Source organism: Ochotona curzoniae, unplaced genomic scaffold, assembly GCF_017591425.1.
Source record: "Ochotona curzoniae isolate NIBS_2020 unplaced genomic scaffold, NIBS_Ocur_1.0 contig_4105, whole genome shotgun sequence".
Lineage (NCBI taxonomy): Eukaryota > Metazoa > Chordata > Mammalia > Lagomorpha > Ochotonidae > Ochotona > Ochotona curzoniae.
The window spans coordinates 3,830,739-3,853,025 of record NW_024466129.1 but is presented as its reverse complement, the minus strand read 5'-3'; the positions used below and the strand labels follow the sequence as shown (position 1 = coordinate 3,853,025).

The window sequence follows — 22,287 nt, the reverse complement described above, 5'->3', positions numbered from 1 at the left end:
AGGTGGAGCAATGGCAGCAACTGGGGCAAGGTGAGGGCAGTAGAAGGATGAGAAGTTGTATACGTAAGAAAGAAATTCATATTTGAGGGAAAAAAAATGTTCCTAGGAAAGAGGCAGTGACCTCCTAACAGAGACATGAAGGAAAATCAGGGGCTAGTTATCCAGCGAATGGCTTTTAGAATTAGAGTCACAGCCACTCTTGGGATCTTTAGGTGAGACTGAGAGAAACCTTGGAGTTTGAAGAGATCGGTAGCTTTCTCCATGGGGTGCTGCTCTAATGGAAAAAAACCCGTGGTGCTGACTGTACGCTCTGTTAGCCTACCTCTTGGAAGTCAGCGGAATGAGGGCCTGTATCAGTGAAAGACCTAGCAGTAAGCTCTAAACTTGATTCACTAAAGTAACAAAGTTCCTAGAGAAAATATCTGTAAGCATGCCACTGTCATTCGGAGTCTTAGACTTAAGTTCTACTGAGGGTTCCCTAAATGAAATCAATGGAGAAAGACTGATATCAGGCCAGGATGCCATGGCTTGACCCCAGCTGCTAAAAAAGTGCCCAAGTTTCTTGAACGACTGCATGTGGTTGGAGAGTATGGTCTCTCCTAAAAATTTCCTAAGAGGAAATATTTTTAATCCAGACAGACCACATGGCTCACTCAAAAATCTGTCCATCTGGCCTGAAATAACCAGAAAAGTTAACCAAACCAGGTGAACAAGGAAAAAAAAAAAAACAGATTTTGCTTTCTCATTAATATGGTCCTTATTGAAACCCTGGAGAAATCTGGCTGTTTGACAATATGCAGAGGCCATTTTTATTCTCCAGCAAACTCTCTGAACTTCTCTCTGCTGCCTTCTGCTATTTCTTCCTTTCCTACCCTCCTTCCCAGGTGATCCAAGTGTTAAAAACAACAAAGAAAAATCAAGTGAGATTTCTCTCTGGACTCTGCCTGCAAGAATTGAGAGGTTTTCCTGCTGTTCTGTTTTGAGGCTTCTCTTCCATCTCTTTCCTCCCTACCCTCTTCTATTCCTTACACTATTTTCCCCATGCATGTTTTTTTTGGCTTCAGAAAACCTTGAATGTTGACTTCAAAAGAAACCTATAATGAAGGCTGGCTGATGTTGAACAGACCCGCCACTGCAGGGGCCCAGCCGGACCAGTCCTTTGGCTCAACGGCCACAGAGTGTGGGTGAGCAAAGCACAGCTGATCCCAAACATCTAGTTCTGTGCAGCACAAATTTCACCACCTGCTGCCTTTATTTGATGTCACACACATCAGCTCGCCTGTCCCAAGACACCCCGGCAGACAACACTGGTGCTCAACTGCAGACTCTGCTCTTTCAGGATACTGCACATCTTTTTCCAGCCTGTTCTCTTGAGGAACTGTTCAGAGAGAAGCAGGCCATGAGCTAGCATTGGTATACATAGCAGTCCCTTACCCTTGAATTCTGCAGCAGCAAACTGAGAAAATACAACAGAAAGGAGACAAGAAGCACCGACACTAAGAAGTGTTAACCAGCACAGGCTTGCAAACCAAACAAGGAGTACCCCACTGTCTGACTTTCAGGCTGCTCTGACATGAAGGTGATTGATGTCTTATCTAAGCTGTGTGTGGCCACTGCTTTTTACTTGATAGTTTCTCTCCACATCATAGCAATTCTCTAAGAACCAAGACACAGAAGAGAGAGAAGGCTGGATGGATACTTAGCTCAACCTTGAAAAATGAAAGAAAGCAAGAGGTGAAAAGCAGGTATAGCAACAAAAAGTCCTATCTTTGACATAATTTGAGGAGGGGGATAACAGAAATGATAATGAACAAAAACCAAACCAAAACAAAAAAAAAAAAAAAAAAAAACAAAAAAAGCAGAAGACATTGAAGGCCAGGGCAGTCCAGAGGGCACAAAGATTCCCTTAACTCAGCTCCCCAGAATGGCTGACGTGGGATGGTCAATGACATTTGTGTGATTTTACTGCAGTGGATATACAGCTCCCTTCCTTTCTGCTACCTCTGTAGATTCTCCCTCAGGGAAGCAGCTCTGTGGAAATAGACATCTGGCTTATGTAGCCTGTCTTACCCACCAGCCAATTTCTTTCTCTTGGTAATACAGTTCAACTGGCTGGGTAACATATCTATAATTCATATCTCCTCCTGCCCAGCCCAAGACTGATAAATACTTTTCCTTTGATAGACCCATCTGGGTTACAGATGTTTGATACTGAATTCTTATGTTCCTCAGAACATTTGGAGCAGAACTTCTTTGTGCTAGATTTTCGGTTTCCTTTTGTCAAAGCAGGGAAGGTTGAGAAAGACTGAGGATGTGAGGAAAACTACTCATTTATCAGTCATTGCATTAGCATGATAGCTCTGTTGGTGTGCCTTACACTTGCCACCACCCACCCTCATGAGACTGTGAGCTCCTGAGAAGGTGTTTCCTCCCACACCCTAACTTCTCAATATGTGTTTGCCAGGGCATTTGCTGATGTTGGATCCCCCTCACAGTCATAGCACACTGGAACACTTTTTATGTTTGTGTGTGTGTGTGTGTGTGTGTGGCTTAGTTCAGAGACCACCAATAACTTCATCAAATCACACAAATCACAAGTCCTCATAGAAATATGGAAATAATGGTCTTTTGAACCCCAAAATACATTCGAACAATCCAAGCCAAGGCAAGGGAAAGTCTTTTTCCCATGCTCTGCTTTTAGCCTGCACGTAAACGTGCAGTAATTGAATAAATACCATCAACTCCTTGATCAAGTTGTTACTCATTATATATCCATTCTATTTGTCTTCTGCCTAACTCATGATGCCAGACACATCATAGGAACTTGATAAATAATAGTTTCCTAGACAATCTTTCCTGCCAACAAAAGTTATTTTAAAAATCCAGTATCTTAATGATAAAAATGGACCACAAAGAATATAAGGCAGAGGGTAGTGCAGGTGGGGAACGGACTCTATGGAAGCTTTGGAAATAATTATGAGATGAAAAGGGAAAAGTTCTCCCTTTCACTATGTTTCTACCTTCATATTTTGCCTTCTTAGAGCAAATCCCTTGATAATTATTCTTTTAAATTGTCCCAAGTACAAATTGAAACATGTGGTTCCCACTATAAGCAAATGCCAGACATCCGAGGAAGTCCATTCACATAAAATACAAAATCCTAATAAATAAGAAAGTTGACTTTAGATTAAGCAGATATATGGGAAGAACATTCCAAATGAATCAAAATAAAAAAATAAAGTAACACACAAGATTTAAAAATATGCTTACTAAAATATAAAAAACCAACAAACAAATTTAAAGATAAATTTGAGGAGCTCCCAGAAAAAAAGAACAAATGACACGCAGATAAAATATAGGAGAGAGCAAAAAACTGAGAATAGTCAGGAGACTCATTCTTAGGAGCCTCGGGTGGGAAAGAGAATAGAAACATCAAAATAATAATTTTAAGAAATTTTATAGATCTAAGAGTTGTGAGTACCCAAATTAGAAGGATCTGCTGAATGCTCAACAAAATGCTGACAAAAGACCAAACATAAGCAAAAATATCATAATTCCTTAAAGCAACAAGCTAAGGATAAAATCATGAAATTTTCTGAAAAGGAAAAGGAAAAATGTATATCTGTAAACAGCATGCTATTATCATAATACAGGTCAGAAGCTCAAAATCTGAGAGAAATATGATTCCCATCTCTAGATTTTATGCCAAAACAAATGACCAGCTTTGTGTAAAGGCAGAATAAAAACATTCTGAAAAGTGTTATCTCAGGAAAGGTTACCCAAAACATCATTCCTTAGAAATTTAGCTAAAGATATTTGCCCAGGAAATAAGGTAATCACTTATTAGACACCCTGGTCACTTAGGACATGGTGGCACCAAACCCAAAGAAATAGCCACAGAAATCACCAGAGGAAAGTGTGCAGCATTTCAGAAAATGAGTGGTCAACTGGAAGAGAGAGCTGAAGGAACTAGAGAAGAGACTTCCAAAGAGACGTAAAAACCGAAAGTTAAAAAGACATTCTTCAAATTCTCTGGTACAACAAATTACTTAAACATATCCAGTGAAAGTAAAAGAGGGATGGGGGACATGATAGAGGGATGAAATGGAAAATCCAGCAGTAGGATAAAGGGGCAAATTATTTGGAAGGAACTCTCATCTGCTCTAACATGCACAGGTTTTTCTGTGTTAATATGACCCAAATAATGCAAAAACTATTTACCCAGAACTGACATGGTATTGCAGGTGTTGTAAGTAACACAGAAATTATTAGTTTAGAGGTAGAGGTTTTTTGCAACCATTACACTGCATATATGTAAAACACCACATGTTTAAAGAGGCTGAAATAACTCATGTAAATATTTTTAGATATGTTGATAATGACCAGAGAACAACAAGTGAACCAATGACATGTAGTTACCACTTGCGGAGGAAACGGGTGAGTGAAAAAAGAGCCACTTGTTCTTCCTTACGCATTTTGATACAATTTGATATTTTCCATAGTGAGCATTTAGTTCTTTGATTTAAGCATTCATTACAAAGCATAAGTATTGCATTTATTTTATATAAAACATGCTCTGTGTGTAGGAATGAGTTACTTATGAATAGAGGTTCAAAACATTTCCTGGTCTGCAAGTGGAGTGGAGTGAGTTCCCATGACAACTCTGAGCAGTGAGGAGTCCCAGATAAGGAAGAGAGGCTGTCCTGTGGCAAGAGGCAGAGCAGCTCTGAGAACAGCAGCGTGGATTCCATGAAGGGTGGCACTGTGAGTCAGGCAGCAGCCAGTGTGACAACCTCATAGACAAAGAGGAGAGAGCTCGGTTTCTCTATCCTGCCTGGGGGTCCCAAGAGTTACCAACATCTCACAGTAGCAAGTTCAGGTTCAGCCAAGGGTTATCAAAATTTAACAAAACAACACAGAATACCCCTATGCAAATATTTTCCCAAATTCATCAGTGTCCTGTGTGTTATTAAGTAAGCAAAAACTTCCCATCTGTCAGCTCCAATAGCGATAATGATGTAATTATCAGTTGTAATTATATGTATAGTTGAAAGCTTCAGAGTTACCATTGTTTGCACTGTATTCCATTTGACTCACACAGCAAACCTAGGATATAGACAGTGTAAAAATATCACTTCATTTACGTATCTGTAGGAAAGTGAGCTGTGTAAGTCGCACATCCAGTTGGGTTTAAGATCTCTAAAATCTGGGCTCCAGGGCCGCCTGCAACAGTCCAGGCAAGCTCATCAATGTTGACAAACACCAAAAGATCTTGCAATGGAATGGCTGTATCTGCAAAATAAAGACCGCCCCCTGTAGCTAGAAGGGTGTTAATCATCGGCCCTCCCACAGAACAAAATCCCGCACTTTTAGGTCATGTGAGCCTGTCACAATTTATGCAAACATAAACTAAGAGTTTACCACCTGCCTCATTCTAACACTCCCAAGGCCCACATCACTCCAAAATGGCAATTCACTTATTGGTCTCTACTTCAAAAATCAAAGACATATTAGAACCATTCATTCATCAAAACATGCCAGAGACAGGCTACTCTCTGTCAGTTCCTATTCTGGGCACTGGGGACAGAAGGGTTAACAGCACACACAAGGCCTCTGATTTCATGGTGCTGGTATTGGAGACAGGGGAGACACAGGGAAGCACAGGAATGCACAATAAGAAAAACATCAGAAGTGATAAGTGTTGCACAGGGAATTATATTAATTGGTGTAATAGTGGCAGAGTAGCTGTTTTAAATTGTGGGATTAGGAAATCTCTCTCCAGGAGGTAACATTGAAGTCAATATTTGAGTGATGAGAGAGAAGGCACCAAGGGAAGATCTAGGGAAATACAATTCCAAGAAGACAGATGAGTCAATGCCAAGCCCTGGGCACAGAAGCAGACTCGAAGCGTTCAATGGGTGGCGTTGAGCCAGGGAGTTTGCGCCTCCTGGGTCAGGAGCATGGTGGGGAAGAGGAAGTCAGGCGGAGGCCCAATGGCAGCAGAGGGCGAGCCTCATGGGGAGTTCAGATTTGCTTCTAGGCAGAGAAAAATGACAGTGGAGGGAAACATGACAGGATAATTTGGTTGTTTCAAAAGATCCTTCTGAATGTTGCATGTGGAATGGAGTTGAACAAGGCAATAGTGGGGGACCCCAGGGAGACTTGCTGATGGACGTAGGGTGTCTTGGGTACAAGAAAGGGCCGAAACGCTCACACTGCACCAGGCACGAGGCAGACACGAAGCCTCTCTGTGAATCTGTACAGGAAGAAGAGTTGGTAGAGTCGATGCTTGCCTTGTGTCAGGGACTACACTGCTCTCTGAACTTCCCTTGACCTCTGGTACAGAAGGCTGTTCAGCTTTGCTGTGCCTGCGTGTGTCTTCACGCTGTGTTCATACTTGCCTGATCCGCAGAGAGGGAGTTCTCTGAGGCGGCTGTTCGTCTGGATCATCTTTACAGCCTTGATGATGTAACACTACACCTGCTACTTCATAAAACCCCAGGAATATCTTAACAACTTGTTTGGCAATCATACAAAACGTTGTCTGAGACAGCAGCCTGCAGGCAGGACACCCCAACATTCTTACCTATTGGGTGAATCTGGATCAAAGCAGGTCTTGTGTACGTCCGTCACCTCGGGGTCACAGCAGTCTCCATCATCGAAGTCGTTCAGTATGTTGTTGCACTCGGCATGGCAGAGCCCATCCCTGCGGTTCCAGGAGTAGCAACGGCCCTGCAGGCGGCAGTCACCCCCATCGTAGCCAGTGAGGGGGTGCTCACACTCGGGGTCGCAGTGGTCATTGCCGATTTTGCCTGGCTCACAGTTTACAAGCACAGCCCGTTGGCGCAGTGTGGAATTGTGGACCTGGTGGACGCTCAGCTGCCAGCTGATGTTGTAGCGATTGAAAGCTGCATTCAGCTCCCGGTGCTGCCGCTGGATTTGCTCCTCGCTCACGGTGGGATTCAGACCCCCATCATCACAGATGTTCACCACCTGGTACCGGATCACCTTCTCTCCCCGAAGGGGCCTGTGCTCATTGTATTGGGATATCACTTCCACATTGTCACAGGCCGTCTGTCCACAAAGTGGAGGCTGTAAAGGGGAAAGGATCTCGGGCTCTGGCTCCACATCCTGGAGAACTTCAAGCCGTGGGTACTTCCCATCTCTAAAAGGGACCCACTGTTCTTTCAGCGGATCAAAGGTGGCTGTCAGGATCAGAGTGCTCAACTCTTCCATCCCACTCGGATGCTGAGGGCTGTGCTGAAGGTGGCTTTGCGGAAGGGCGGTCGACCAGAAAGTCAGCGTGCCCAGGTGTCCACGGAAATAGTGCCTGTCCTCCGAGGTGTCGCCGCCCAGGAGCAAGGAGCGACAAGATGTCATGAAGGGGCTGTAGAGCGCACCCGTCTGGTCTGTACTGCTGGCCACCCTCGTGCCATCCACATATAGGGACATACGCCGTCCATCGTAAGTAGCTGCCAAATGTGTCCATTTATCTGGCTGGTAGCGACTGTGACCAGTCACGATTGTGGCTTTTTTCACCCGGTCGGTGCGAAGGGAAAAGAAGAAGCGAGCGTCTTGCCTCCCCTTGTCCTTCTCTGAGCGGATACCAAGGGCCCAGCCTTTATCAGTGCCTGTGTGGGAGCAGTTATCAAACACACCTGGGAAAGAAGGAAGAATCGAGGGGAGAAATACCAGATACAGAGGGAGGCAGAGAAAAGGAGAAGAAAACCCATGTAAATAACAAGAAAGTAGTTTTTAATGAAAAAAAAAAAAAAGGTGGTGCCGATTCCCCCTCTGGGATTCCCATCCATATCCCCACATTACACAGTGTGGCAGTGTATATCCCCAGAAGGAATCTGATGGCCTGTTCCACCATAGTTAATACAGAAGTGAAGTGGTGAAGCAGTTACAAATGAAAATCATCCCCCAGAATGTTATCCCAGAGGTTGGTCACACAACCAGGCTTAGAGTCCACGTCCTCCCTCAAGGACCCTGACCCCTCTGTGCCCACATCCTCCCTCCCTGACCCTGGTCCCACTGTATTCCTCAGCTTTACTGAAGACAGTCACAGACACTGTAAATGCCATTTGTCCCTTACCCTTTAAAAACGATGTTTCTATATAATTTTTTAAAAACGGTAATTTTTATGGACACAACAGGAACTGGTACATTCTCACAGAGAAGACTGTTCCATCACAAACACTGTTCCTCGCTCACTACTCCCACTGTCCTTCTCTATGGGCAAGCATGCCTAGACACAGAACAAATGTGTGCCTAATAGCATCATTCTGTGATCCCAGCATAGAAATGAGAAGTCAGCTATGCAAAGTCCTTCAACGCCCAGTGGCAGCACAGCACAGAAGCAGAGCTTTCTCTGCTAAACCAAGGTTTTCCCAGGCTTTGTCTCAACAGCTTGCCCAGCGGAAGCCTAGGACCATTACATTCAATGACTAAGTAAAGCAGGGGACTCCAGAGTAGCCTCCAAGCAGGGACAGCTAGTGAAGTCAGCTGAACAAAACCTCAGACAACACAAGGAATCCAAATGCTGTTTTGAAGGTGTTGAATATTCCCAGCAACACATCTTTGATTAACCCACTGATCTTCCCTGCTACAGCTCTTGCAGTCTGAGTCTCAGGGGAGGATTTCATTGAAAATCACACAGAGGTAAGGCATTTGCACAAGAAATGCTTAATAATGACTGCTTGTGTTGATGCATTAATGATGGCAATATCTGCTGGCTTCAAGAACAGATACCTGGAGTTAACATAAACAGTCATTCTCCCCTAAGAATGATTTATTCCATGACCTTCTGTATAATCAAATCCAATGATCATTTCCTATGGATGGTTTAAATTCACAAACCATGAGGCCTCAAATTTTGGTAGCAGATAAACATTGTTATTGTGTGTGTATTTATATTTAATATGTGACATGGAAATGATCTTGCCTTCTGATTAACTCCCCCAAATTGTGAAAAATATTAGGACCTGGATGAGATAACTCTAGGAGCCAGGAACCCAATGCAGGTCGACCCAGGCCAACCCAAGCCCTACTGCCATCACAGCTGCCTCCCCAGGTTTGCATGGTTGGAAGCAGCAGCAGTCAGAGCCAAAGCTAGCTGTGCAATTCAAGAATCGCCTCGTGCAGGATAAACACAAATTTCCAAAGCTAAAGATTTTTAAAATAGCTTGGGATTCATAACTGATAAGCTATCTGATACTTCTAACATGAATTAATAGCTTGTGATCTCAAAAATAAAGTTCATGGATGGGCACTTCGCTTCTTGTTCATGTAGATCCTGGCATGTAGCATTGATGCCTCAAGTAATTTTACAACTACCCGCCATGTGGGGGAGATGACTGGTTTCCCTGGCTCCTGGCTTCAGCTCAGCAGGTAAAGTGTTGTGTGGGATGCTCACATCCCATTTCAGAGTGTGGATCTGGTACCCAGTTCTAGATCCTGACATGAGCTTCTGCTGATGAAAACCCTAAGAGGCAGATGTGGTGGATCAAATAACTGGGTTCCTGCCCCCGCCCCCATCATGGCAAACCTGGGTGTCGCAAGCAGCCAGTCTGAAGCTTTGGTGCAGCCCGGTCCACTGCTGCAAGCATTGAGGAGCAAAGCAATACATGAGACCTTGCAGGTTGCTCTCTCTCTCTCCCTCTCTCTCTCTCTCTCTCTCTCTCTCTGTTTCTTGTTCCTTCTCTCTCTCCTCTCTCTCTCTCCCTCACTGACATAAATGAATCATCAATTAATAAATAAGTATTTTCAATTTTAGTTACTACACTTTGCAGTGTAATTGTAATTACACTGTTGTTTGTAAATATTTTAAATGCTATGAAGACATTCCAGTTTCAATTGTTTTGGTTGCCTTCTTTTTGTACTGACATCTACCTCTTAAAAGATCATCAAAACTTGATATATGAATTCCTGTATTGTATTGGTTCTCAAGAAAGAGGGGGGAGGTATACCAAAGAGATCAATATTGTATCCCTTAATTTAACCTTTCTCTATGCTTCACTTATTTTAATTAGTATTACTGAGTCATAAATATGTTAATCTGCTAACCTAAGAATGAACCATGGATCTACTAATTTGTCGGCTATCTTCTGCTTTATTTATGTTTCATCTTATTGATTTTAATAGCAGGGTGAAAGAAAGAGAGAAGGAGGCCTGAAGATAGTCTATTTACTGATTCACTCTGCAAGTGACTGCAGCAAGCTGGACCCACCTAGGTTTCCCATGTGGGCAACAGGGCCCCAACCACTTGCACCATGTTCTTTTTCTTTCCCAGGTGCAATTGGGGAAATTGGATTGGAATCAGAGCAGCCAGGACTGCTGGAAAAGCTATTTTATGTATCTTTCATACTCAAAGGTTCATGTGTGCTTTGGAATATAAATTATTAGACTTCATATATAAACTACCAGATAAAAACCTTGATGCCTGCTCGATATCTCGTCAGGATTTTGAGTGCTTTATTTTACTTTTCTTTCAGTATCTACATAAAAAAATTATTCTTTTCACCTACTTGTCTGATAAGAAGCTATAAAATTATTGATAGTATATTTAAAATGTTACTTCTAACTTCTTGAGATGTTACATAGAGAATATAATTTCTTATCACTCCAATATGTGTCTAAGCAATGACATTTAGTAATCATATCAAAAAGGTTTATTGTCCAAGGGCATTGAGATAATCTCATTTATTTCATAGATGTAACAAATATGTAAGAGGGTTTTTTTAAGTGATTACTGCAGTAGGAATTCTTTGCTCTCCAATTTAATAGCATTTAAGCAACATGTAAGAAACATCACCACCATCCTTGGATCTTTGCATTTCATAGTTCATGCTTTATCTATGGGAAGAGAAAGCCAATGATTGTTGAAATGCTGTGTTGTGCTCCTCCTAGAAAAAAAAATGGCAGCAAGTTTAGCAAATAGAATTCTCTAATGCAAGCTCATCAACCACAGCTGTGGATCCCAGTCTTGTGTGGGGTTTTCACTGGCATAAATGTCTGTGAAACCATATTGAGAACTGCTGCTATCCTGTATTTCCAAAAAAAATCAGGCATCTGGCTGCTGCTGGAAACTAAGAAACGCAAATCATGGGAGGCGGGAATCTTAGTTTTTACTAGCCAAGGAGGGAGAAGAAAATTGTCATTAGCACTAAGGGAAGGAAATCAGACCTGGGAGTAGAAATCTTATCGTGAATAAAACCAGATGATCAGGTGTCTTGGGATCGTCTGAGGTTTTCACATACTATGGAGCAGACAAGTAGAATGAGGCAAGCAAAGATTGCTATAAACAAGTACATAGATGAATCACCTCATCATGCACCTGTTCAGTAGATATCCATAATGCATTGCTAGCTGCTGATCTCAGCCGTTGGTACTAAGGATTCTGTAATGACCAACCGAATATTCATCATCATGAGAAGCTCAGTATGGCACAGACTTTGCAAGCTATGGGGACAGCAAAGGGCTTCCTCATTAAAACATGCATGCACAGTTCTCTATAGCTGCAAAGTATCGACTTCCTAAAGCCAATGTCTTATTAATAATTAATTTCCCAAAGGCTAAAAACTCTGCTCTTTCAGATATACCCATAAAATTAACATGACCTTGATTCTTGCAGAGCAAAGCATTCCAAGAGGTCAGTTCAAACCCTGTCGGATGAGAAGTCCTGTCCTTCATTCAGAATTCCTTACAATTTCCATTTTGTAAACAACCACTTCACTTGATTCCTCTAAGCTCTGCTTTTTTTAACTGTCTTTTCCTTCCCTTCTTAGCGTGTGAGCTTGTAGTTATGCCTCCCAAACATACAGTACTTGAACTTTCTGAATCATTCTTGCATATATTATCACTGAAGGAGAAAAGCTACTTGGTGAGTAAACCAGTATTATTACGACCAGCCTCGTTTTGTAGATGGGAAACTGAGGCTTTAAGAGACTAGGTGTAAAGTGACATGGTTTGTGTGACACCCATGCTGGGCAAGGCCATATGGCACAGTGGTTGCAAGCATAAATCAGAAGTGTCAGTGCCCAATGAGGTCTGTCACTTAAATGCTATGTGTCTCCACCTTTCTGGGCCCCAGTTTCCTCGTCTGCAAGTTTTACCTACAAGATAAAATCCATGTATCCCAGGTCAGTTCTCAGCATCTCTCAACTGTAAACTGAGACTGAAGAATCGCCTCTTAGGGTTCTGTGATAATTAAATAAAAACACATGTAAAGAATGCGAGTACAGTGCCTGATGCACATGAGACAATTACCAAATAGTAATGATGATAAGGCACTTCATGTGCTCTCAAAGACAAGCAAATAGAAAACTAGTGGAATGCAGGTAAATATTAACAAAAAGTCCTGTGTAAGAAAAAAATGCACACTTTTATATGCAATTTTAGCCAATTTCTATAGTGGAAAATTCATAACATCCAGTCTCTCAGGTCACCAATATGATGTTACTAAACATGTGCTGGGAAGAGACATGTACGTGGCTCTGGGGTACCACAGGGAGCCAGCTGCAGGACAGCAAAGGCTCGAAAGGAGAGCAGATCAATGGTACTACCTGCCTCGCTTTCCTTCTGAGAATCAAGTACATACAGTTAGTTTGCTGATGATCCTATGTAAAGGAGGTGATTCTGTCTTTTTCTGGGTTTGGAAGGTGATCTACGTACCTGGGAGATAAAATCCATCAATCCCAGCTCTGCTCTTTAACATCCTTCAGCCATAAGCTGAGGTCATGCAGCAGCAACCCACTTCCCCAGCTGTTCTCAGGACAAGCATCCTGCTTCCACGACCTCATGAAGCAGAAATAAAATACGCTGCATTAAAAAAATAGCTGCAGTGACCAGGATTGTGTCACAGGGTGTTAAGACATGAACTGCAATACTGACATCCCATGAGAGCACTGATTCAAGTCCTGGCTGTTCCACTCATGACCCAGAAACATTACTACCTAGGAAGGCAGTTCAAGATGGTCCAAGTGCTCATGGAGACCTGGATGGAGCTCCTGGCTCCTCGTTTTAGCTTGGCCCAGCCTCAGCTCTTGTGGTTAGTTAGAGGAGTGAACCAGTAGACAGAAAAATCTCTTTCATTGTCTTCCTCTCATTGTAACTCTAACATTCAAGTGAAATAAATCTTCCAAAATGTAGTTACAGAATCATTAGGACACTTGTATTCCTTCTAACACGATAAAGGCTGACAATGCTAACACTTGCCTAAGCCAACACAATGTAATTTGTAAAACCCTGAGCTTGTGTAACGTTGGGATTTTATAACTTTGGATGTACATGTGATAGAAGCAAACATAACTGTTGTTGATTCATCAAAGTCACATTCTTGGGAAGAACAGAGGGACCAGATCATGAATATGATTTATGAAATCACTCAATGCCAAAGTGAACTGCGATAGCCCATGAGTTAGGAAACTCAGCTCAAAGGATGCAACTCCAAAGTTGGGGATGGTACTGAGGCCAAATGTTTGGACCACATCATCTTAAAACTTGGAAAATTGTTTTTTCAGCTCCTGCTTACAACTGGCTTTTCTAATGCATCAGTATGTTTGCTAACTTCATCTCTTCAGATACAGTTAAGCTGTGTTTTCTGAAAAAGCAGACTGAGGAAGCATGTTTTGCTCACTGCATTCCTAACTTTTATATCAAAAGTTATATTTGGAGACTGTAAATATCTTAGAGTCATATATCCACATGTGTCTTAAAAATTCATTCTGCTGGGCCTGCATTCAATATGAGCGCCGTTCAAGTCCTGACTGCTCTACTTACGATCCAAGTCCCTGCTAATGGCCTGGGAAAAGCAGAGGCAGATGACCCACATAAGGAAGCTGGATAAAGCTCCTAACTTTGGCCAAGGCAAAATCATTTGCATCCAGTTCTCCACTGTTAGTGACGACCAGCATTTGGAATTAATCAAGTCAATTATGCTCAAAGAGACAGCCCTTCTCTAAAACTGGAAAACAGCTTCCCAGGGTGTTTGTGAAAATTCCAATAAAGTAATGAAGATGATAGCTGGAGAGTCACAAATGATGCTTTAAGGAGAGATTTTTTTTTAAATGTTAGGCCCCTGTCTAGAAATAATCCTTTCTTTTCCCATTCTTGAGTTCTTGCTTTGTAGTCAGGGGCCGGTTGTTTATGCCTAAAAGGAACAGACTTAAACTACCTGCTGCTGATTGCTTCTGATGTTCCAGAAGTTAACCATGTTCCAAACATATAGGACCTGATTTGTAATATCTATCTTTGCAGACCCCAAGACAGGAGAATCTGAGCAAGGCATTCACAGCCTCCCGTCTAGCAGAGCCAGTGCTCATAGCCAAGTCTGCTCAACCAAAAAGCTCCAGTTCTTTCCACTAAACAATTTCAAAAAGTGAGTTATTGTTTTGGACCAAAAATGACATGGGCTTGTGATCATGGCATTAAAAAAATTTGCAGACCACTACTTGAAAGCAACTTGGATGTGACTTTCACAAAGCATGCAGCTACCCAGACACACCTGCAAACAGTTGGAGAGAACAGAGTGGTTACCACAGCCGTTTACAGCTTCCTCTCGGTCAGCGCCCAAATCGACAAACTACCCGGCTAAACAATTAGTACTACGTGTGGGTGGCCCCATAGGGTTTGCTGTGGCATATAATATTCAACAATAAATTCAAGAGTGCCCTGAGGAAAATGGAAAAGGAACGAGAGAGCAAGGGGCTCTTTATCTCGAATCCAAGACTGTTGTCTATGGTTGGAGCTGGTGGGAGAGAAGGTGGCATGAAGTTTATGCAGTTGAAAACTGCCCTCTGAGCCAGTGGCTTGAACAGCTATTTTTTTCTACTTTCTTGGTTACCTTAGGAGGTGTGGAAATGGCACAAGAAAATCTGCAGGTTTTGAAACTTTAATAAAAAAAAAAGCAATGAGCTGATCAAGTTAGGAGCAACCACTACTTTCAATGACTCTGGTAGAACCACCTCCCTCTCTGCTAGGAAACTTCTCTCTTCAGGCTAGAATCTTCTGTCAGTGTATTTTAACAAAATGAAGTCCCCTGCTCACGTGATAAGAGAGGGGAATGTATAGTTTAACATCTCTTATGAGATCCATAGTGAGGAGAAAAATGGCACAGCCCAAAGAGTTATAAAATCCAGTAAAACAAGGGGGAAAAAATAAGAACTGTCAGCAATCTTTTCGTCCTAGGCATGCTTATGTCATGGTATTGTCAGAAAAAGAAAAAAAAATCTTATGTTTTTTTTTTATCCTTAAAGCAGAGAACATGTATTTTGGGAACATTCTCTAAACTTATTTCAAGTGTTACTACTGGACGAGCCAAAATTGCTCCATCTTCAAGGACCTGTATAGACTCAGCGCTGGAAAGCTCTCTGCCTTCCCTGTTAAAACCCTCCTCTGGGGCCAGTGATTTTCCTAACTGCCAGCTGCAGGTCTAAGGCCGTATCTCTCTCTGTCTGAAGCACCTCCCATTTTTGCCTATGCCCTTTAAGAAAACTTCTCAGTTTGTCTCCCTGAATGACCATCTTTGTCAATATGGATTTTCTGTTGTAGCTTGAGGACTCTCACTGTTCTGCTGCTTCGGGAAACTCAGTCAAGGAACCTGACAGATCTTTGATTGACCAGAGTCTAGTTTAGACATCTATGAATTTCACACAGAGCCAATAGGAAAAAAAAATGGGCTTTAATCCATAAAGAGCACCCACTTTGCTGCTGAAGTCCAACTGAGCCAGGAGAGTCTTGATCCAGGGAAAGGATTTCCCACCATTTTCTGACTGGGGAGGCTTAGGAACCCTCTAACTGCACCTGACCTGGAGGAATGAACCAATAGGGCTTGTGTATTCTCCCTGTTGTGCAGCCACAGATGGCTGACTTTCCCTGTAATGTCAGACGCGCTTTCCCCCAGCCATGCCCTCTCAACCTGCTTCTTTATGGATCCTACACAGTCAGAGCACATTACCAGCAATAAAACTTGCTCAGAGATTTTCTCGGGTAAATGCCCACTCTACGGGGAACATCCAGTCAAAGCCACAACAAGGAAATCATTTCAAAACAAACCAAGGTGGGAGAAGACCAAGACAAAGCCAGAAAGGAAGACTGCTCTTGGCACACTCACACCACCTCGGACCTCACTTCCAGGAAATCCCCAGGGCAGAGTTCTGCCCTGACTCTGGGAGTGAGATGCAAGAGTAAGAGTGCCTCTCCTCCAAGAAGCCCCTTCGGTTTCCAGGAAGGTGAGCTTGTGCTCAACAAAACAGAGGAGTCATACACAGTGTCATCAACCCTGGTAACTAAAAAAACATGCTATGAGCTGCAAGTTTTTTAGGAAGAAAATGAGCACAAAAAAAAAAAAAATAGGGCCAGGTTAGGTCATGACCATAAATCAGTCCAAAACAAAGCAAAATCCTTTCTCGGGATTTCCCACCCTGGCCACTTGAGATATACGTGTGTCTGCAGCACTCAGCGGAGCTACTCATCCAACACCTCGGATCCCCAGCCACACTGTGCAGGGGCAAGAAGGAGCTAGCAGGAGTGTGGGAAAGCCACCCATCAAAGATCAGGTGAACCTGGCAGAGAGCAGGACTGTGTGAGCTGCAGCAGAGAAAATGAGAAAATGAAGCCTACGGAGACATTTCAGCTGTTCTTCTTGATAATTTTCCTTCAAGGATTCAGCTCAGCTGTTTTTGCTTTTGTTTTTAAATCTGTGAATCCAGGCTTTTGTAAGTTAGGGTATGCAGTTGGGCAAATCTCCTGGAAACCATTTGACAAATGTCTTTCTGGAAAAGTCAACCTGTCCTCCCAGTCCACTTTTCATTTTGGTTGTCTTATCTTGTGCAAAAAATGATACAAAGCAGGAGGGAAGACTCTCCTGGCTCTCCATAGGCCACCCATGGGTAGGCTAAGAGGTTTCGGGGAGAGGAGAGATGGAAGAGTGAAAGATAAACCTCAGGGAGTTTACAACCTCAGAGTGGGTGGCTTGCACGTGACACCTGGAGAAAGTGAATAGTAGGGTTCCCAGCACAGTGTCACGACACATTAGCTACCCTTGGAGTTATTATTGTTCTTGACTGAAATTATGCAGAGTACAGAGAACTAAATCAAAACAGCCCACCTATCAGCAGCAGCAGCACACGCCATGAGTTCAGGCTCAAGGTGCATGCTGGCCTCCCAGAACACTACCCTAGACCACTTGATAATTCACGAATCTAAATAAATGCAAATTCAGGCTCTGCAGGTCTCAGATGACTCCCGTAGATCTGTCTAGAGGCCAGCTTCCAGGTGAGGCCAATGCCGCTGACCTTCAAGGCTGCTGACCTTCAGACCCCATTCCAAATGGCAGTGCTCCAAATCATGGCTTACTAAGATCTGGGTCTTTGAGGATGGGCCTCTATTATCAGCCATAAGAGACTCATCTGGCAACATGTATGCAATGGACATGGTCTGCTCCACTCTTGCCTTCAGCTCATGGATGAAAAACCCCCATATACACTCATAAAGAGCTACAGACACACCATAGGCATGGTCACCCAGTGGCCATTTGGGATACTTCTGTCTGTTCACATAACACTGGCATGATGCTATTAGATAACAGATAATGAAACAAGGCAGTGTAAAAATAAGAATGACAAAATTCAAAAGAGAAGAAATAAGAATTCAATCAGTATTTAGGTTTAACCAAATGCAAATAAAAATAAGACAAAAATCTACGTCTCAAGTTGATAACATTGAAGAATAATTTTCTTGATATTTTTTGACATTGTAGAGATAAAGGGCACATCCATATACTCTCGGGAAAAGGAAATTAGTAAACCATTTTTGGAGAAACATCTGGAAACCATTTGCCAAAAGCACCCACACTTTCCTACCATGTAATATCACTTTTAGGAAATTAAAAAAAAAGTCGAAGAGGTTGGCTCTAGCTGAACCAAGATATTCACTAGAACAGAAAATCTGTACAATTCATTTGTCCCTACAGAATTCTTGCCTGACATTAGAAATCACATTTTGAGCAGCACATGTCATGGTAAAGCCACCACTTGTGATTTCCACATCCCATACATGTTCCAGCTCCTGTCCCAGATGCTCCATTCCCAACCCAGTTGCCAGCTAATGGCCTTGGAAAAAGCAGCAGGAGATGTCCAAAGGCTTGAGTCACTTTCACCCACATGAAAGATAGATGAAGCTCCTGACAGATGTCTTTGCTGCCAGCTGGGGACTGAATACGTGGATGAAAGATGTCTTTCTGTCTCTTTGTCTCTCTCTCGCTCTCTGAGTCTTTTCCTCTCTCTCTAATGATCAAAATAAATATATATTTTAAAATACATTCTATGAGAAAACTTAGGGACATAGTAAATATTCATGATTTATTCATTTCCATTTATTATTTGTCTCACATATTTATTAAAACACAAGGTAAGTTCTAGAATTCATATACTCTGATCCAAACAGTATAAAGCAATAGTACATTTATCTCATAAGTGCAGATTTACAGGAAAAGGACATTCTAAAATGCTGCAATAAGTGGCCTCTCGGAATCTGCCGTCTTCTGAAGTGGAACTGCTGACGGTCCTGCCTCACTGGAAGATGAACAGAACTCGTACAGGTAAGGCGCAGCGGGAGCAAACACTCAGGAAGGAAGGCAAGATCGTATTAATTATGAGCATATTTCTGTTATTTGTTGATGTTTCTCCAGCTCCTGGAATGAGGACTGCTACGTGTTAAATACTCATTAACTATTTGTGGAACAAAGTAATTAGTATCATGGCATATAGTTGGTATTAAAACCAGACTTGCTTATTGAAACCAATGGGAATGGGTGCGGTATGAAGGACATTAACTAAGCATGAACCAGCCTGCCACTACTCACTGAGGACAAAGCAGGATCCATGGAAGGATTGTAAGTGCAGAAAGATGGGACATTCAGATTTTGTTAGAGAATTGGAATGATAATAATGTAGGGATAAAAATAGTTACTATGCTAATGGTAACTCGTACATTGCCAGTTCTCTACAGCCTGAAGGGTTAATGGAGGCCAGGGGTAATTTTGTACTGCCTGGAAAGTCTAGAAAAGAGAGAGGGTGGGAGCTCGCTATGAAGCCCATTGCTGTGAAGTGGCAGACACAGCATGCTATTGCCTTGAAATGAATTGGAGGCAGCAGGAACCGCCTTCCTGAGGAAGCTTGCTTAAGCTCCCAGCAAGAAGCAATATAACTTCTGCTTGGAGCATTTATCACCTAGTTTATCATTTTCTTGCTGAAATAAGTGACCCAGAGAAAGATCAAAAGAGTCTTCCGGAATGTGGCCGTGACCTCAGGAACACTACAAATCTGTCTCAGGGCGACTCCCCATAGCTTGAAACAGACCCACCAGTGATGGAGGGAAGGAAGACCAGCAGTCAAGGACAACAGAAAAGGGGTTAATGACATCAGCCAAACCCAACAGCCTTACAACCTGGAGCCACATTAAATGAGTCTCCATGTCTCATTTCCCTAATTTATAAAATAGAGATAATAGTAGTACCTTATCTATGGGGTTTAGGAGAAAATCAAATTAATGAATATTTTTAAAGCATTGCTCAGGCATATAGGCACTCCATGCTATTACTGCTGTCACTATGACTGTTTAAATGTATGTAAGCCTATCACTTCAACTCCTCTCCCATCTATTATAAACTCCTCGAGAGATGTCAGTTCTGTACCTCATCAGATCAAGGCCAACTTCTTGGTCACAAAAGGAATTTTCAAAGAGAACTGAAGACATAAGCAGTAGTCAGCCAAGTTGGCAAGAGCCGCCTCCAAGTTAATCATGTATCCCAGGACACTACAGACTCCATGTCTGTACCAGTCACACGCACGGTAGAAGCAGCAGCTGAACATACCTGCCACAGCTCTGCCCACAATCCTACACTTAGAAGCATAATGGCTTCTCACCTGCTCCTTCCCTACTCACTCACTACAAGGAAGAATCAAGATCTGTTACTAGATGTGTCACCCCCACTCATCCTGGGCATCTGAGATACTTCACCTCAATATCATCCAATAACTCAGGACCTCTGAGAAACTTTGTACTAACTTTCCGTAAATTAATTAAAATTGATGCTTAGTAAATACCATAATGTTCCTTACATTTAGTCAACCCCCTAAAAAAAAAACACACAGAAGAAGAAAGAACATTCCTGACTAATCCTAAACACATGTATTCTTTGGAGGGGAAAGGGTCATTTTAATCATTCTTAATAGTCTTTCAGAAAAAGCCATATGGAGTTTCTTGAGGATTCAGGACACACTGCTAGTCCTGTGACTGTGGAATTCCACAGAATCCAGTGATTTTTATAAGGGACATACCTCTGGTGAGGAGGTACAGAGTGGGATTATTGATCCCAGGGGAGGTGAAAAGCACCTTGCTCGATCTACCAGGAGCATCCTCCACGTTAACAAAACTGCAAAATCATCTGGATAGATCCAAGAGGCACAAGAGGAAGCACACAGACAAGGCAAATCATGCAAAAGCCAGGGCAGCAGGAGGAAGTCCCACACCTCAGAACGCTTGGAGTATTTTGAAATCCTTTATCTTGATAAGATGTTTAGTCCCCAGCGCCTGGGAGCCCTAGAAGAGACATAGTGGCAGCACAGCTGGAGGCCTCCACCCTTCTCCAGCCTCACCGGATCTCTATCCAGGGCCTTCTGAGAACTCTTTTATAACTCCTGCTAAGCGGCACCAAAGCAATTTCCTGTTTTTTTCCTTTCCTCTGCCAAATAAGTAGTCTTGAGATCTCCCTCAAAAATTTGCTGTGACATTTATTCTTACCAGGTAGAGTTTACAGAATTAATGTTATCCTAAAAGGAAGTTTTGAAAAAGTGCTAAATATGCACTCAATAGCCCAGGGACATGGTAGGAGACTGACAGCAAACATAGGGAGCTTCTGGCAATTACCATAACTCCTCCGTGTGTCTGTCAGCTCCGGTTAGCCTTTGCATATCAGATTTCCACTTATTTCCATAGTATTAGTATCTTTCCAGTGTGTCTTACACTTGATGCATACATTCTGTGCATGGCTCACTTAATAGTATCTGTACCTTTTACCTCTATCATGCATTCAGAAATCACCAAAGGACAATGACTGCTTTCTAGGAAGCAAAAGTCATCAATGGAGTAGGTGAACCAGGCACCACACAAAGCCAAGTGCTCCGCTGGTCAAGCCCCCTTCTCCGCCAGTGTAAACAAATGGGAGAAAGTTAGTGGCACAAACATGGGTGTTCTCAAATTGAACCCAGGTGAGACTTCAGAGCCCGGTGTTCCAGAAGGACGCGTGAAGCTGACCTCTAAGCCAACTTCTGCCGTGACAGGACTTTTGCTGCTTGGGCCCTGAGTAAGACAGGGCAATCACAAGGAAAGTAGATGATCACATTAATTGAAATTTTCAGGTTACATGGGTGCTAAGGTCATCGCGGATTTTCTTTTGCTATTGAAACTTTTCTTCAAATGTTTTCATCTGCTTTCCAGTAAGAGATTTAAATTAACCAGAGGCAGCCTGGAAGAAGTGAAATAACATCAGATTCAAAGCCAGGAAAGTTGGATTGTGGTCACAACTTGTCCCAGTGTGACATCAGCAAAGTGCCTGTTCCTCTAACCTCCCATCTCTGAAACAGGGGCTGGCCAGAGGCACCACCTGGCATGAGTTGCTCCCACAGTCTACACCGCGAATCGGTGTCTCTGGGCTCATTTTGAAGCATGTTAATGTCACCCTTCTAACAGCTTCTGATTAAGCCTCGACTCTGTGACTATGCTCCCGGAGGGTAGACATGGCATGGCATTGAAACTGCACATTCAAGGCAAGAGAAGGAGGCAGCCTTCTCAGAAGGAAAGGAGAAGATGACAGGAGGATTCTGCAGAAAGGAGCGTGATACTTCCCTGACTTAGGAATTTGTGTTCATGCTACTGTCAGGAGGCATGAAATGCTGTGTACGTCAGGAATTGGATCTATCCGTGCATCCAACCTGAGTTTCCCATTGTACTTAGTGCCTTGTTTTGGGCACCATGGTGACCCACAATCTCACAGCTCCAGAGAAAGCCCCTGGATGCCCATGAGCTGTCTGAAGCCTTTGATTGCTCAGCAGGGTAGCCTCTATTTAACTCCAAGTGGGAACTACAGACAATGTCGGGCTGTGGCTACACTGTGCCCTGGTGACAGAACCAGGAAGAACAATGCAAGAGGAACAGCAAGGCAAGCAGCTGCCTCCCTCTTTCCTGCCCAGATACAGGAACATTTTGAATACATCACCATATGAT

General features: G+C 42.8%; 1 protein-coding gene across 1 annotated transcript in view; it reads right to left on the bottom strand.

Annotated features, from left to right (window-relative positions):
* The window catches only part of PAPPA2 (pappalysin 2), a 226,694-nt gene that overhangs the window by 191,806 nt on the left and 12,601 nt on the right, over positions 1-22,287 (bottom strand). Inside the window, exon 2 of the mRNA XM_040984308.1 lies at positions 6,587-7,658. Within this exon, the coding sequence (XP_040840242.1) occupies positions 6,587-7,658 (1,072 nt within the window). The remainder of the gene's footprint in view (positions 1-6,586; positions 7,659-22,287) is intronic.